The 15,212-nt window shown below is 45.1% G+C and overlaps 1 protein-coding gene across 1 annotated transcript in view; it reads left to right on the top strand.

The window, feature by feature from the left end:
• adamtsl3 (ADAMTS-like 3) overlaps positions 1-15,212 on the top strand; it is a 188,575-nt gene that overhangs the window by 148,002 nt on the left and 25,361 nt on the right. Inside the window, exons 18-20 of the mRNA XM_080885193.1 lie at positions 7,099-7,309; positions 7,398-7,577; positions 10,764-10,917. Coding sequence (XP_080741319.1) covers positions 7,099-7,309; positions 7,398-7,577; positions 10,764-10,917 — 545 coding nt within the window. The remainder of the gene's footprint in view (positions 1-7,098; positions 7,310-7,397; positions 7,578-10,763; positions 10,918-15,212) is intronic.

The raw sequence follows: 15,212 nt of genomic DNA, 5'->3' as shown, positions 1-15,212 counted from the left end.
AGTCGCGCTTTACTGTAAATTCCCACAGAGCATCGAACATGTGACGCAGGAGCCAGAGCTGCCTCAGCATCCGTCGACAGTCACGATGGATGTTTGCAGGTCTTTGTTCTCATATTCCTGAGAATCTATTGAAGCATCATAACCGGCTGAGGGAGGCTCAGCCTCTACATCAGCGGCCCCCGACCTTTCTGCGCCACCGACCGGTTTAATGTCACAGACCGGCCTTTAAGGTGCTGCAGATAAATACAACAAGATAAAAGGATACGACCAAGACAAAAACTGTGGATTCGCCTTTATAATAAACAAAAATTTACTGTGTAATTGTGTAACTTTATGAGCAGCTTCCTCTTGAAATAAACTCATTGAACGTAATCCTCATTCAGTGTTGTTCAGAAGAAAAGGAAATCATTGATATTGTTGGGAAATCACAAACAAACAGGTCTACAGACTTTGATGACATTGATATGGAAATCGTTAAGAAAGTTATCAATGGCATCTCCAAACCTTTAACATACATTTGCAATTTGTCTCTACAAACTGCTGCAGTCCCAACACAAATGAAAACAGCTAAAGTAATACCACAGTTTAAAAGGGAGATAGACACAAATTCACTTTCACAATTTTCAAAAATACTGGAAAAAGTTTTCATTAATAGACTTGACAAATTTATAGATAAACACAAAATAATAATGGACAGTCGGTGTGGTTTCAGACCAAACAGATCACCATCCATGGCTTTAATGGAACTAATTGAAAATATCACCAATAATACAGATCAAAGACAGTTGGTGTTTTCATTGACCTAAAAAAAGCTTTTGACACAATCATGAACTATTACTTGATAAGCTGGAGTATTGTGACATTAGAGGAGTGGTGCTAGAGTGGGTCAGGAGTTATTTGAGAGACAGGCAACAATTTGTGAAGCCTGGCGATTATCAGAGTGCCTGGGGTCAGTGTTGGGACCAAAGCTGTTTATCCTCTACATCAATGATATATGTAAAACGTCTGATATATTACAGGTTATTTTATTTGCAGATGATACAAATATTGTTTGTGCTGGAGAGAATTCACAGCAGCTTTTTTTGTCACACAAGAAATGATTAAACTGAAAACAAGGTTTGACAGAAACAAGTTTTCACTAAATTTGAATAAAACTACATTTATGTAAAAAAGATGCTGGAGCGAAATTGTTGATAAATAATGTTGAAGTAAGTTTCTCATACAAAATTTCTGGGTGTGATAATAGACAACAAAATCTGCTGGAAACCTCACATGAAGCATATACAAGCTAAACATTTTTTGCCTTCCAAATCACTCCAGGTACTTTACTGTACACTTACACTGCCATATTTGGCATATTTACTGTGTGGAAATCTGGGAAATGCACACCAAACTTCACTTCAGCCATTATGAAAAAAGCAATCAGGATGATTACTGAAGCAGGATTTAGAGACCACACTAACATTACGTTTATGACGTTTATGGATCTTGTAAAGTATAAAACTGCAAAAATTATGTACAAAGCCAGATACAATATGTTACCAGGAAAAGAACAGAGGATGTTTTTGACAGAGAAGGGGACAATTAAACCTGAAGACTCGAACAAAGGTTAAAACCTTTTGTGTTGCCGTTTGAACAGTTTTTCTGTGGACCTACAGCAACGTTCAAGCATTAGTCAGCTCATAAAGATGTTTCAAAAACTGCTTTTGGAAGAATGTGAAACTGATAAAGTTGATGAGCCATTGTTTATGTAACTATGCTATCTATCACTGTAGCTATGTTAATACTAGAGATGGACCGATCCGATATTACGTATCGGTATCGGTCTGATACTGACCTAAATTACTGGATCGGATATCGGAGAAAAATAAAAAATGTAATCCGATCCATTAAATATCACGAAAGCACCTCACAAAACTTGCAACACGCCGTAACTCACCTCAGAACGTTAGCACGTCGGAGCAGTATGCATCACGTGATAGAGCGGCTGTGGCATGCGGGACCTGTCGGTGGTCTGGATAGCATGTGGAGCTTCGCTACCAACCTGGCATTTCATCTCCGACAAAGTTATCCCGAGAGAAGTAAAGCAAGTGTGTAAGTCCATCTCTGAATGTTTGTAAAGCATTCCTGCGTTAAGCTTAACAAGCGACTGCCTCTCCTGCTGCTACTTCAATCATGAAACTGCTTAATGATCAGCTGATCGGCTTTTCTGTCGCGAGTCCGTGTCTCTTGTTTGTTTTTGGCCCACTTTGCAGCAGAAAGAGGAAACCAGCGGCTGAACAACAGCAGCACGTTTAAGCTTGATCAGCTGTTGTTAGAATGTATTTAATATTACTTTCTACTCGAGGATCTTTTTCTACGTAGCTGACGCTGGTAACTGTGCAGGGGCGGATCTAGCAAAGTTTAGCCAGGGGGGCCGATAGGGCATTAACAGGGAAAAGGGGGCACAAAGACATACTTTTCTTTCTTATTCTCATTTAAAATGTCGAGCTTTTAATAAATAATTATCTGACACACAAAGTTTTAATTTGATGTAAAATGAATAGAAGTCAATTACTGTATATAGTGACTATTAAGTCTAATATATATACCCTAGTAAGCTATTGTACTTTTTCCTTTGGGAAGGTACCATCTGTGCAGTCTGCAATTTTGTTGAAGAAAGATGTTGAATCTATTTAATATTTCTTGAAAAATAATTGATTTCTGTGCATTTTTTTCACACTGCATCAAATTAAGGTTGGTTACGTCGATTAAGCATCATGAGGTGGAGCGTGAGGGGTGGTTCCCTATTTTTTATTTATTTATTTTTGTTGTTGCTGGGAGTTGGAACCCTATTAGTTAGGTTGCTTAATATTTTTGCTAAGTACTCTTTAAAATACCAGAATAGGGAGGATGGTGTAGGTTTAAGTTTATTAGATTGATCAGTATTGCTGAACTATGAAATATTTTTTTTGCATACAGGTATAACAGAATAGCTTTAGTGTTGTTGTTGTTTTAAACTTGAGTATGAACTTATACAAAATGCAGCAAGATATTTAAAAAACAGTTTTGTTGATTAAAAAACACTATATCGGATTCATATCGGTATCGGCAGATATCCAAATTTATGATATCGGTATCGGTATCGGACATAAAAAAGTGGTATCGTGCCATCTCTAGTTAATACATGTCCTTCATTCTTGTTTGCTGTGTGGGGTAAGTGATGACGGGAATCAGGGGTAACAATGAACAGTGGGATTCAATAGAACTAATACGTATGTTATACTTCTTCCTACTCCATTTCAGACTTAATCATTGTAATTTCATTTAGACTATTTTATTTTATGTATTTTCTATTTTTGTTTTGTTTGAGCACATACGTGTGTGTATTTACATACATATTCCTGTGTGTACATGTAAATGCATCCTCCTCTCTGCCCCTTAATGCTCTCTGGTCGCTATGGTAACGTGCAAATATTTCTTTCAAAATAAGACACACAGCTACAACACGGGAAAGACCCAGGGAAATCGAGTTAAGGATAAAAACCCTGAAAACCATAAATTTCACACCGAGCCTCAGCTCCCACGGCCCGGCACCAAATGGCCACGGCCCGGCCTTTGGCCCGGGGGTTAGGGACCGCTGCTCTACATCATCACACCAGCAGCACCAGGCTGACCAGAAGGTTCCCAGCTGAGCCTGCGCTGCACTGTTTTCAACAGCCTTACACATGGAGTAAGCAAAGTCCAGCTCTGCCAAAGTGCCATTAAGCACAGGAAATGATGAGCACACAGTGGCCTCACAGTATATCCTGTATATCCAGTGTCGTTAACAGCAGTTAGAAGCCCTCACATGTGTTTGTTGTAACATTAGTGAGAGGATGAAGCCAAAAACACATCTCAAACACACAAATCTGCTTCACATTGTTCTCAGTTTTACACTTTGATTACATATTCTGATTATGAGTGTGAGCTCTAAGTTTCCAGCACATTTCCAGGCACCGGATGGATGTTTGCCAGTCCAGTAGTCTTACAAACTGATTCACACGCAGTGATTTATCTCTCCCTCCTCCTCTAATGGACATTTACAGGAAGCAGCTGCAGAGTGCAGGCGCGCGCACACACACACACACACACACACACACACACACACACACACACACACACACACACACACACACACACACACACACACACACACGATTTCAGAGGACGGTGCATCATAGATTCATTCGGAGACTTACCTTAACCTTAAAATATGTCTTCACATTAAAATGTGATGATTTATGTTTTGCTGACTTGCTTTTTCTGCTCATAACATGATTGTGTGAACAGATTTAGGTCCCTACAACATGAGTAATACCCCTCACTCCCGGGGTGTAGCCCGCTGCCTGAGTTTGGGAGTCCAGCAGCGAGAGCGCGGGGAGGTGGAGAACCTCCCCTATTCCCTCTTCTGCTGTGTCTATAACTCTCTCCCACTCAGCCTGTGCATGTGACTGCTATACATCATTCTCCTCAGCTGGGATTCGTGTCTCTCCCTGTGGTTTCTCTGACCTTGTGAACTGAAAGAACACCATAAAGACACCTGCGCTCTGTATGAGGTCGGTGTGTAGTTTGTGGTCCACCGCCGTCAGCAGTCAGGTCGGACATTTGGGAATAATCTTGTATCCCACACAGTGAGAGTGGATTATGCAGCCTTGTCCTTGTTGGGGTTTTTGTGCAGCAAATAACTGAGACCAGCAGCTCAAAACATTATCTGTGAAGTGAAAAATACTGTGATGAAAAAAATAAAGGAACGCTTTGAAAACACGTGAGACCTCAACGTGAAAACAATCATGCGGGATGTCTATACTGATATGGACCTGGGAATGTGAATAATCAAAATACAGAGGGCTGAAAAAATGATGCAGCAGGCGAGTCACATTTGTTCATATTTCATTGCAGCAGCTCAAAATGATACTCAGTAGTTTTTAGGGCCCCGGGAGCTTGTGTATAAGCCTGATAATGTCAGGGCATGCTCCTAATGTGACAACAGATGGTGTCCTCCCAGATCTGGACCAGAGCACCACTGAGCTCCGGGTCTGAGGAAACATAACATCCCAGAGGTGTTGTGTTGGATTTAGGTCAGGTGGACGTGGGGGGAAGTTAATGGATCAGTTCCTTCATCCTCCAGGAAAGCAGCAGAGAGACAAATGAACACAAATGCCAATCAGGCTCCACAATGCTGGGCCCTCCCCTTGTTGATCCCTCACCTGGCTGGGCTGTCCATCTGGCTTACTGACAACCCCTGACCAGTCGCTCACTCTTGGTAAGCTTCCTTTCCAAGCTGACAGTTCAGCTTGTCTAATGGTTTGGTGGTTTTGCACAGGACTTGGTCTCAGGCTGGTTGTCACGATGTGTTTAAGGAACTTTGCCGCTCGTAGTCTCTTAATAGCCGTTAGTCCCATGTTGAGGACAGGATGCCTGCGGCAGAGTGTACAACTTGGCTTCTCCCCAACTCAGGTGATGCTTGCTGACCGAAGCTGCTCCGATGGCCCACAGTGGGCATGTTGGTGACTCCACTTTCCCCACACGTGTAGATTTGGTGGTTGAGAAAAACTGAATCTTAGAAGTTACCTGATCACAGGAGCATGTCACACAGGTATCACTCTTTCTGAGCTCAGTACTGACGCTCGTGGGTAACTGGGATCTGGGTGTAAACCCGCTTCGGTTCCTCAGGGTTTCCCAATCGAGTCATCAGTGCAGTGACATGAGAGAAGCAAAGCAAAACTCAACACTAAACTAAATCTCTTCCTGCTGCGCCAAAGCACACAGAAGAGCTTGAAAAAGACACAAACTGATAAATCATCAGGTCAACCAAGCAAAAGCCCAGATGTTACTGAGCTCATTATCTCTACACAAAACAGTGTGACGACTTTTTTAAATGTGTTATTACAGTTATAGAAAATGCATACATTTACACTGCGTTCCACATCATTATGCATGCGACATTTCAATTAGTTTTTGCTTGTGTTACTCTCACATCTTCTGAGATAACTGCCGTCAGCGTCAGATGGGGTTTTAATTAGTTTGTCAGGTCCTGTTAATTATAGAGAAACCTCCTTAAAGAGGTCGTTCAGCTTTATTAAGAGAATCACAGTTTTCGGGCAGCGTGTGGAGAGAGAGATCTGTCTGAAGTTAAAATGAGGCGAATAGTGCAATGTCTGGCAAGACACATGAAAAGCCGAGGTCATCAAACTGTGAATGGAGTTAGTCACGGCACAGATGAATAAAAGTCTTTTAAAGAAAGTTTCTGTGTGAGAAATTCAAGCAGATATATTCTGTTCATGTCTGGCTCAACATTTGGATTCATGGACTTTGCTTTGCATGATTCACAGTTCAAAGTAATCCTTCTTTATCTGATGCTGGCCTCAGTGCAGCCCCTCAGTTCATCCTCTGTCTGGTATAATTTGGTTTAGCTCCTCCCCCTTTATAGTCATCCTACCTTTATGCCAATTTTGTTTGGCTGCCCCTCACACACTAAAAATGAGGTGGGTGGGGCTTCAGTCCAAAGCCTCTGGCTCCTCCCACCTGAGCACTGACTGTCACGCCTCCCGCCACACAGTTGTGAGCCTGTGCATCAGTGCAACCACATGATTGGCTCATAGGTTTCTGGTCTGGCTGTTGATTGGCTCTTCAGCACCGTCCATGCAGTTAGAGATCTCCTTCTGACCGCACAGAGCAGATTTATGAGGAACAAGCTTGTTGTTCACCTGCAGCTTGCTGTATGCGTGCGGTGCATGCATCATAACACAACACATCTGTGAAGTTTTGTTTGAGTGCTCAGCTGATGCAACATCAGACATGTTTTACATAACCGACGCGCAGCACGGCTCTGCATCGTGATTAACGGCACCTAAAAATGATGCTGGACAGAGTGAGAGTGTTTCATCTCCCCCACATGAGATGCCAACATACCTGAAGCCTCTGGTCTCTTTATTTGCAGTACCTGAGTATTCTAGTGTGTTTGATCATACTTTTACAAGGTGACACAGAGGCGTCTTTTAATCCTTTGATTAACTCTGTTGCTTCAAGGATTGAGCTCGCCTCTTTCGCTGTCTGAAGCTCCGTCTCTCTCGCCAGGTGGGAGGTGACGGCGTGGACGGGCTGCTCTGCGTCCTGCGGTGTCGGCATACAGACCAGGAGCGTGTTTTGCATGCGTCTTTTGTCCGTCGACCAGCAAGATATTCAGACTATTTCAGAGGACGCGTGCACGGATTTCCGACCTGCCATCCTGCAGCCCTGCAACCAGGTGGACTGTCCTCCAGCCTGGGAGACCGAGGCCTGGCAGCAGGTACGGACTTTCTGAGCGTGTGTGTACGGAGGGTGATTAATGCCCTGTCTTTCTACCTCCTCGCTCTTCTTCTGCTTCCTCCCTCCAGTGCTCCCAGACCTGTGGTGATGGTGTTCAGGTGCGGAAGGTGTACTGTAAGCAGCTCCTGTCCACGGGGGCCTACAGGTGGCTGGGGGACGACGCCTGCCAGGTAACCAAGCCCGCTACAAACAGAGGCTGTGGCAATATGGACTGTGTGCCCTACACAGCAGGAGGAGAATGGGGAAAGGTGAGCACACAGTGCAGAAATGTCATATTGTTTTTTCATATTGTGCAACGTCTGATTTAAGCTGCAGCTGGATTGTACTGCCAGTGTCTTTAATTAGAGTTAGATTAAACGGCTTCAGCAGCAATCAGAGTGCAGTAGATGGGCAGGAAGCGTGCTTAGAGGCAGGCCTGACCAACCAGAGGTCTGTGCAGGCGAGCAGGGTTAGGACTCACAAACCCAGCCTGGAGCTTGTTTTGGAGAGACAAGACCATTAAGCATGAAACCATCACATGTGGTCTTTGTCTTTTCTTCACGAGCACTGGTAAGAAACCCTTTGCTTGTTTGCTTGCAAACATTGATATAGTGATGTCATCCTAAAAAAGGAGCGTGAGCTTTTTCTCCGTACATGAAATTTGCACATCAGTGTTATATTCCTGCCTGTTTCCTGTGCTTGCTGTTAGAGAAAACCTACAGCTGCCTTCCTGTGTCTCAGTGATAGCAGGAAGTCGAGTAACTTGAAGCTGCTTGCCTCAGTATTTCAGTGATTCGGGTTAAAATATGGTCGATACGTTTTGATTTTTTTTTTACAAATCAATTTTGGTGGTTGCCATGGTAACACATTCCTGCTGAAGAGCCAGGCTGGTTCAGGTTCAGCCCCTCAGGTAGATTTGTTTTGCAGTTAGAGAAGCAGGCAACCGTTCTGCAGACATCAAACTCAGACAGCGAGCGGAAAGAAAATAAACGGGAGGAAAGAACTTAAAGAACAAGAAAGGCAACAAATTATAAACACTAATACTATAAATACACCGATTCACATTAAAAATGAATAAATGGAACAGACATGTGAACAGTTTGCTATAGCTTAACCAGATGAACTATAACAGCTGGGACAAAACTGTTTCAGGCCAATAAAACACAGCTTCAAAGAAGTGCTGTCTGCCAAAAAAGTACAAATCTGAGTCCAGGAACAAATCAGTCACTTTTTCATGATTTCAGGTTTTGCTGTATCCTCCCACTTTATTTATGCTAACACACTGGCAGGTAGACTGGGCCACTGAAAACCATCTGATTGCAGATGTTTGAGGTAACTAGAGCCAGATGTGGGTGTGCTGAGCTCGATATGTACTGAAGGTCCTACACCAGTATACCTGACGCCCGCCTACTGGGGGGAAAACACACACCTGGTACCAACTTTCTAAAACTCATAATGTAACTTTATAACATGAACCATTTCTCACTGTGCAACAACCTAAAGTTATATAATGTTAACAGAGAAGGACCAACATTAGCCTTACACTCACAAACAGACCAGCTCTATTCTGCCAGCTCAACACTTACATCACCACGGACTGCCATTTGGCTTTTTCTACCTTTAAAACCCGGAGAGCAGCCAAATGGCTTTTAGCTAAGCTTTAGCTTCAGCCAAGTGGAAGCTAAATTGGCTAGTCATTCATATGTATATTAGGTTGTTAGCTGGGAATTCTGGAGGGAGGGGAGTGGGGGTGTGTGGATGAGGGGGTGGGGGAGCTGCTAAAAGCTGTGAACTTCCTTTTGTGTTTCATCTTGATGCATTCTCAATCATCCAGGGAAATAAATCTCCAAAAGTCACCAACTTGGAGTGTTTCAGTTTGCCATCTTAGGGAGAAATCAACACACATGGGTGTAGGTCCTTTGTTGCTGAGATTTATTGATAAAAACAGTACAAAAAACCAACCATTTGTACACATATTTACAAATAATAATAAAAAGTGAGTGAGTACATTTCAACATTATACCAGTGGTCTGATTGATGCCACAATGGAGCAAATCGAGCAAAGACTGATAAGTTCGCTGCAATTTCCAGTGTGTGGGGATCATTGGTCACCAACTGCATCACGTGCTACAACCCTGGTCTACATATCACCGTTGATGAACAGCTTTTCCCATCAATGACTCGGTGCTGTTTCCTGCAGTATATTGCAAGTAAACCTGACAAGTTTGGGATCAAGTTTTGGGTGGCTTGCGACCTAAAATCCAAGTACATTTGCAATGTCTTCCCATATCTTGGCAAGGACCCCAATCGTCCCACTGGGGAGAGACTTTCTGAAAATGTAGTAATGAGGCTGATGGAACCATTCCTAGACAAGGGCAGAAATGTTACCACGGACAATTTTTTCACTTCGCTTTCACTTGCGCAAAAACTTCTTAGACTGAAAACCACCATCCTCGGCACAGTCAACAAGATTCGCAGGGAAATTCCTCAATCCACTAGTGGATTGGCTAGTCATTCATATGTAAATGTGGTGGAGCTTGCAAGAGAGTTGGCTCACTCTCATGTAGCTGAGAAGAAGGCAAGAAAAGAACAGTTGCTTCGGACACAACCCTCCACACCTAGTCCTGGAAAAAGAGCCATGTGTCAGGTCAAACACAAATGCAAGAACAATCATGCCACTGTGCGATGTGTTCACTGCTACAGATACACATGTGGTAAATGCAGACTACAGATACCATGGCAGTGCCAGGATTGTGAGTGATTGCTGAAAATGTTGAAATGTACTCACTCACTTTTTATTATTATTTGTAAATATGTGTACAAATGGTTGGTTTTTTGTACTGTTTTCATCAATAAATCTCAGCAACAAAGGACATACACCCATGTGTGTTGATTTCTCCCTAAGATGGCAAACTGAAACACTCCAAGTTGGTGACTTTTGGAGATTTATTTCCCTGGATGATTGAGAATGCATCAAGATGAAACACAAAAGGAAGTTCACAGCTTTTAGCAGCTCCCCCACCCCCTCATCCACACACCCCCACTCCCCTCCCTCCAGAATTCCCAGCTAACAACCTAATTTACATATGAATGACTAGCCAATTTAGCTTCCACTTGGCTGAAGCTAAAGCCTAGCTAAAAGCCTACCAGCCATTTGGCTGGTGGTGGGTTTTAAAGGTAGAAAGGTAGAAGCCTGGGACTCCTAGTGTCAATGGAATAAAATAATAGAATCTGAGTCTATTCTCTCTACAGGGCATATGTTACCACCTTCATTAAACTATCTATGGACAGTAATATAGGACAGTAATGTGCCGGGCATATCAAATATTCCAATGAATAAATTCCTTCTTCCCTCACTTTAACCACACCTGACAGGAGAATCAGCCAGTGTGACCCAGCCGGGGTCCTGCAGATCTGTCATGAACCTTTCTGCCGTGTCTAACGTTCCTCTGCAGTGCTCCGTGTCCTGCGGTTTGGGGATCCAGCGCCGGGAGCTGCTGTGCCTCCAGCTGACGGCGGCGGGCCGTCAGGTGACGGTGGCGAGGGAGCAGTGCTCGGGTTTACCGTCCCCGCCGCTCGTACGAACCTGCCGCATGATGGCCTGTCCCAGTAAGAGCACACAAACACGTCCGTCCTGTGGAAAAGACACTTTTCCTGTGACCATCTGTGCGGGACACTGGGTTTGATGCCTGATTTAATGCACATTTATTACACGCACACACTCGTGTTCAGGCTGTTTCACCTGCTTTGCCTTGGGCAAAGGCAGGTGACACGCCAGTTACATCAGTCACTTTAATTCACATAGACTGGTTATTAGACGGCGCTTTACTGCTCTAGATGAGCACTCAACAAACCTCATTCACCCATTCATACACAGAGTGCACGGAACCGCTCTTTTGGTGGTCTCCTTTGGGTGGCGCTGTCACTTGGTGTTCGCTCTCTCTGCGTATCACTTCCTGTTCCTGTTCCAACACAGTGTTTTTGTGTAGCCAGTTTAATTAAAAACTTACAGATAACTTCTTATTTCATAGTCTAATCTTCAGGTGCTTCATCCGAAGCCCACTCTGTGTGTTCACTCACTAATTTACAGTGACAGGGTTCGGCTAGCGTAGCTTAGCTTAGCTTAGCTTAGCTTAGCGTAGCTTAGCTTAGCCGGCTCGCTAGCAGCATGGCCTTTTCACCTGTCCCTCCTGCTCATTGTGTCAGGTGTGTAGTTACTCCTCCACCTCCTTTAGCAGTAATGATACTTGTTATAAATGTAGTCTATTTGCAGCTCTAGAGGCCAGCATCACTGAATGGGAGACTCGGATTCACACCACTGAAAAACCCTTAGCTAGCCAGGCCCCTGTAGCCGGTGGTAGCGTAGGCCCCTCTAGCTGTCCCCCGGCAGACTGACCTGAGCAGCTGGGTAACAGGATGGCTGGGTGACGGTAGTCTTAAACAGAAGCCTCAGGTACACCAGCAACCTGTTCATGTGTCTGACTTTCACAGAAGGAGTTTGTGTCTAAGTGTGTAAGTGCTTTCTGTGTAACACTCAGTGAACGCATCGGGAGCAACTCTGGGCTCAGTGTCTTGCTCAAGGACACTTTGGTATCTGACCAGAGTCAGGGATTGAACCGCCATCCATCTGATCAGTAGATGTGTTTTTCTTTGCTTCTTGCCGTGATTTCTGCCACGTCAAAATATCTCCAGTATCCACAGATGATGCTGAATTTTACCCCCCTCTACGTACAGGGCCTGAAACTCTGAAAGCATGCTGATATCTCAGTACGAAGGTTAGATTTGTCAGTGCTTCCTTTAATATAAATCAGCTGATTGTGACGGGTCAGGTGGAATATGTTTTTCATGGATGAGGACCGGGGCGGCAGTGGGTAGCTCGAGGTCCTGGGTTTGAATCCACCATCTGCCCAGAGGCTTTCTGCGTGGTGTTTGCGTGTCGTCCTCGTGTGTGCATCAGAGCCAAACAGGTCAACTGGTGATGTGAGAACCTGATGTGACAGAAAAGGGTGGATGGATGTTGTTTATTGCGATATAAACTCTCTGTGAGGAGGACTGTCGCTGGGACATGGCAGATTACAGCTTGGTGAAACAGTCTCACCCTCGGGCCTCTGAGCAGTGTTTACAGCAGTGTATCAGGCCATCGTGTTTACTCTCTGAATGCTTGAAGGGAACTCGGACTGGCCAATCTTCACGCTAACACAGCGTGCTGTGCTTTGCCATATGCGTGCACGTATGCTGTGTGGGAAGCCTATGTGAAAATCACGCATCGGGTTCAGCAGCTGCTCAGTGAGTGCCGATGACTTCACGTGATGACAGCGGCCAAGCTGCAGGAGACGCCGCTCGCTGACATCTGTGTGAAATAAACGCCTCGGTGTTGGTCCAACATCAGAGTCACCGTTTGATCTGTTTTTCTAATCCTCCGCGACTCGACTCGCCTGCACGCTGCACAACACGTGACTTAATGCCTCGCAAATGTCGCAGTGAGTCCTGAGAGTCCACGTGTGTTTCAGGAAATGTTTTTTCCAGCTGCCGCCTCGGATATTACCGCCTAATCAGAACGAAGGCCGAGGCCGGGTCAGTGGAAGAGTCCCGGTGTCTTCAGAGCAAACAGATGCTCGAGGTGACTCGATATAAACATGATGTCATGTATGAAATGTTTAAGGAGTTCTGAGAATCAGCTCATATAAATAAACCTTACCTGATTCAAACATGGCCGTCCTCCTTTTAGAGATCATCTTCTCAGGTGTGCACGGACAGCTTCTGCTCTTTTCAGATCTCTCTTCTTCGCCGTTGTGTCCTGGATCTGCTCAGGCGTGAACAAAGCTGAAGTGAACGAAGTTGCAGTAGATCTGGTGAATAAGACTGGCACGACGTGGCGCTCACCAAAGCTTTTTGCACCGCCCGCCTCAGAAGCCTTAAACTCTACATGTTCTTAACTTGATGAGAGGACCAGACAGACTGCTGCCGCTCTCATCTGAGAGCAGGGCCACAGAAAAAGCTCCCACACATCTGTGCCGTGAGATTTGTTGGACTCTCGTTGCTTCTGTTAGATCTGACGGACGTTTTGCATTTTTTCAGACTGGCCGCAGGGTGCTGACAGGAAAACCTGCTACTGTGTGTGGGAATGTTTCCTTTTGTGTGTGGAATTGTTGTTTATAATATCCTTCTGAGTTTTTAGGGAAGAACTGAACAAACAGCCCAGCACTGTGAAAACGAGCTGCTCTAATGAGCTCTCTGACTTTCCTCTGCAGGGAGGGAGAGATTATATTTCCATGTAAACTGGAGGGTGGGACATTTAGTGAATACATGACATTTTGTTTCAGTGAATATGACCTTCACTCTGTTTTTTATTGCTTTTACTGTAACTGGAGCACCATCAGTAACAACAGAATACGTAACAGCTGCCTGTTAAACGTCTTCCTCTCGCAGAGAATGATTCCTGCGTTTCAGCCTGTAGGAACACACGGACAGATAATGTTCTTCATATTGTTCAGGTTGTTTATTTTCTTTATTTTGGTCAGGGATGAGAAAGGAGAGATGCAAGCAGCTGATCAGGGAACCAAACACACGGCTCCTTTACACAGACCTCAGGTCAGTTTAGAAGATAAGAACCACGAGCGATGTAACGGCAGCAGCTGCAGTGGAAGCTGTGTGGACGCGATGCAGAGGAGATGTGTTCGAGTCAAAGCAGGTGACTTTATGGGCAGACTCACACCTGACAGCGTCACGATTGAACTCTCAGACAGTGATGGTGATCATGCAGACATGCATCTTCTCTCAGTGTGTCGCCTGGCACAGATGTTCACGTCCTGCGTGCGATCACGCCGTGCTGAAACGACGCTTTAGTGCAAATTAGCCGTCGGCTGCTTCAGAGGTGCTCGTCTGACGGTTGAGCAGTTCTGCCCAGAACTTGTGCGCCTGCTTGAATCACCACCCGAGAAGAAGAAGCTGAAACTCAAACGGGACGATCTAAAAATGGTTTTGGAACAACTCTGAAACCTCAAAACGTGGAGCATGCAAGTTGCAACTGCCGTAATTCCCCCTCTCATTAATTTCAATGTGTTTAATAATTGAATGGAAAGAATTGGAGGAAAAGCAGAGAGAGACCTGCTGAGACCCGGGGCTGCCGCCGTGGTCGCTGCAGCTCACTGAGGAGGGAAGCTTGTGCTGCAGAGAGCCGGGATGCCAGCGGTGAAACTACTGCAAATGAATTTGCACGTCAATGCTCCCATCCTGCAGACTTTGGTCCAGCCGGCCTCGCTGCAGCTGTAACAAACGTTCAGTCACCGTATGGTTAGAGAAAGTGACGGCAGTTGGAAACATTGCGAGCTGTGATATCTGTCACACAGGACGGGGGTGGGGCTTTGTCAGTGCTACGCTGGATCAGCGGGAGGCCAGTCTCACTAATCGTTTCTTTGATCATCAGAGGCGGATCAGGAGAAAAGCACCCAGCGCTCCAGAGAATCCTTCACGAGCTGTTAAAGGTCGTCTGTGTCCTTTCAAGTGTGGACAGTCTGACTCTGCCAGGTGATGAACTCCACGACATTTTAGCAAAGAGCCGTTCAACAAGCCGTGTAATCATCCTGTTTGTAGATGTTTGACAGGTTTCTGATGTCATGAAAAACCTTTCTGGCAGTATCAGAGACATCGCAGCACCACGAGCCGCTTCGCAGCACCACGAGCCGCTTCGCAGCATCCTCCATTTTTGATTTGGGGCGTGAAGCGAGCAGCAGCAGCATCCTGACAGCATCAACTACAGTATCATCTAACATCTGCTGGAAATCGAAGGCGGGCTTCCTGTCCTCGCGGTGCGTCTGAATCTGCTGGTGTCTCCCCGAACTAAGGGCAGAGGTGCGGCGTCGTGGTCAGGCGACAGAGGCGGAGCCAGTTTAAAGGACGACGGC

This window comes from Rhamphochromis sp. 'chilingali', assembly GCF_963969265.1.
Source record: "Rhamphochromis sp. 'chilingali' genome assembly, chromosome: 6".
Taxonomy (NCBI): domain Eukaryota; kingdom Metazoa; phylum Chordata; class Actinopteri; order Cichliformes; family Cichlidae; genus Rhamphochromis; species Rhamphochromis sp. 'chilingali'.
The sequence above is the reverse complement of the archived record's forward strand: the minus strand, read 5'-3'. Positions and strand labels throughout refer to the sequence as shown.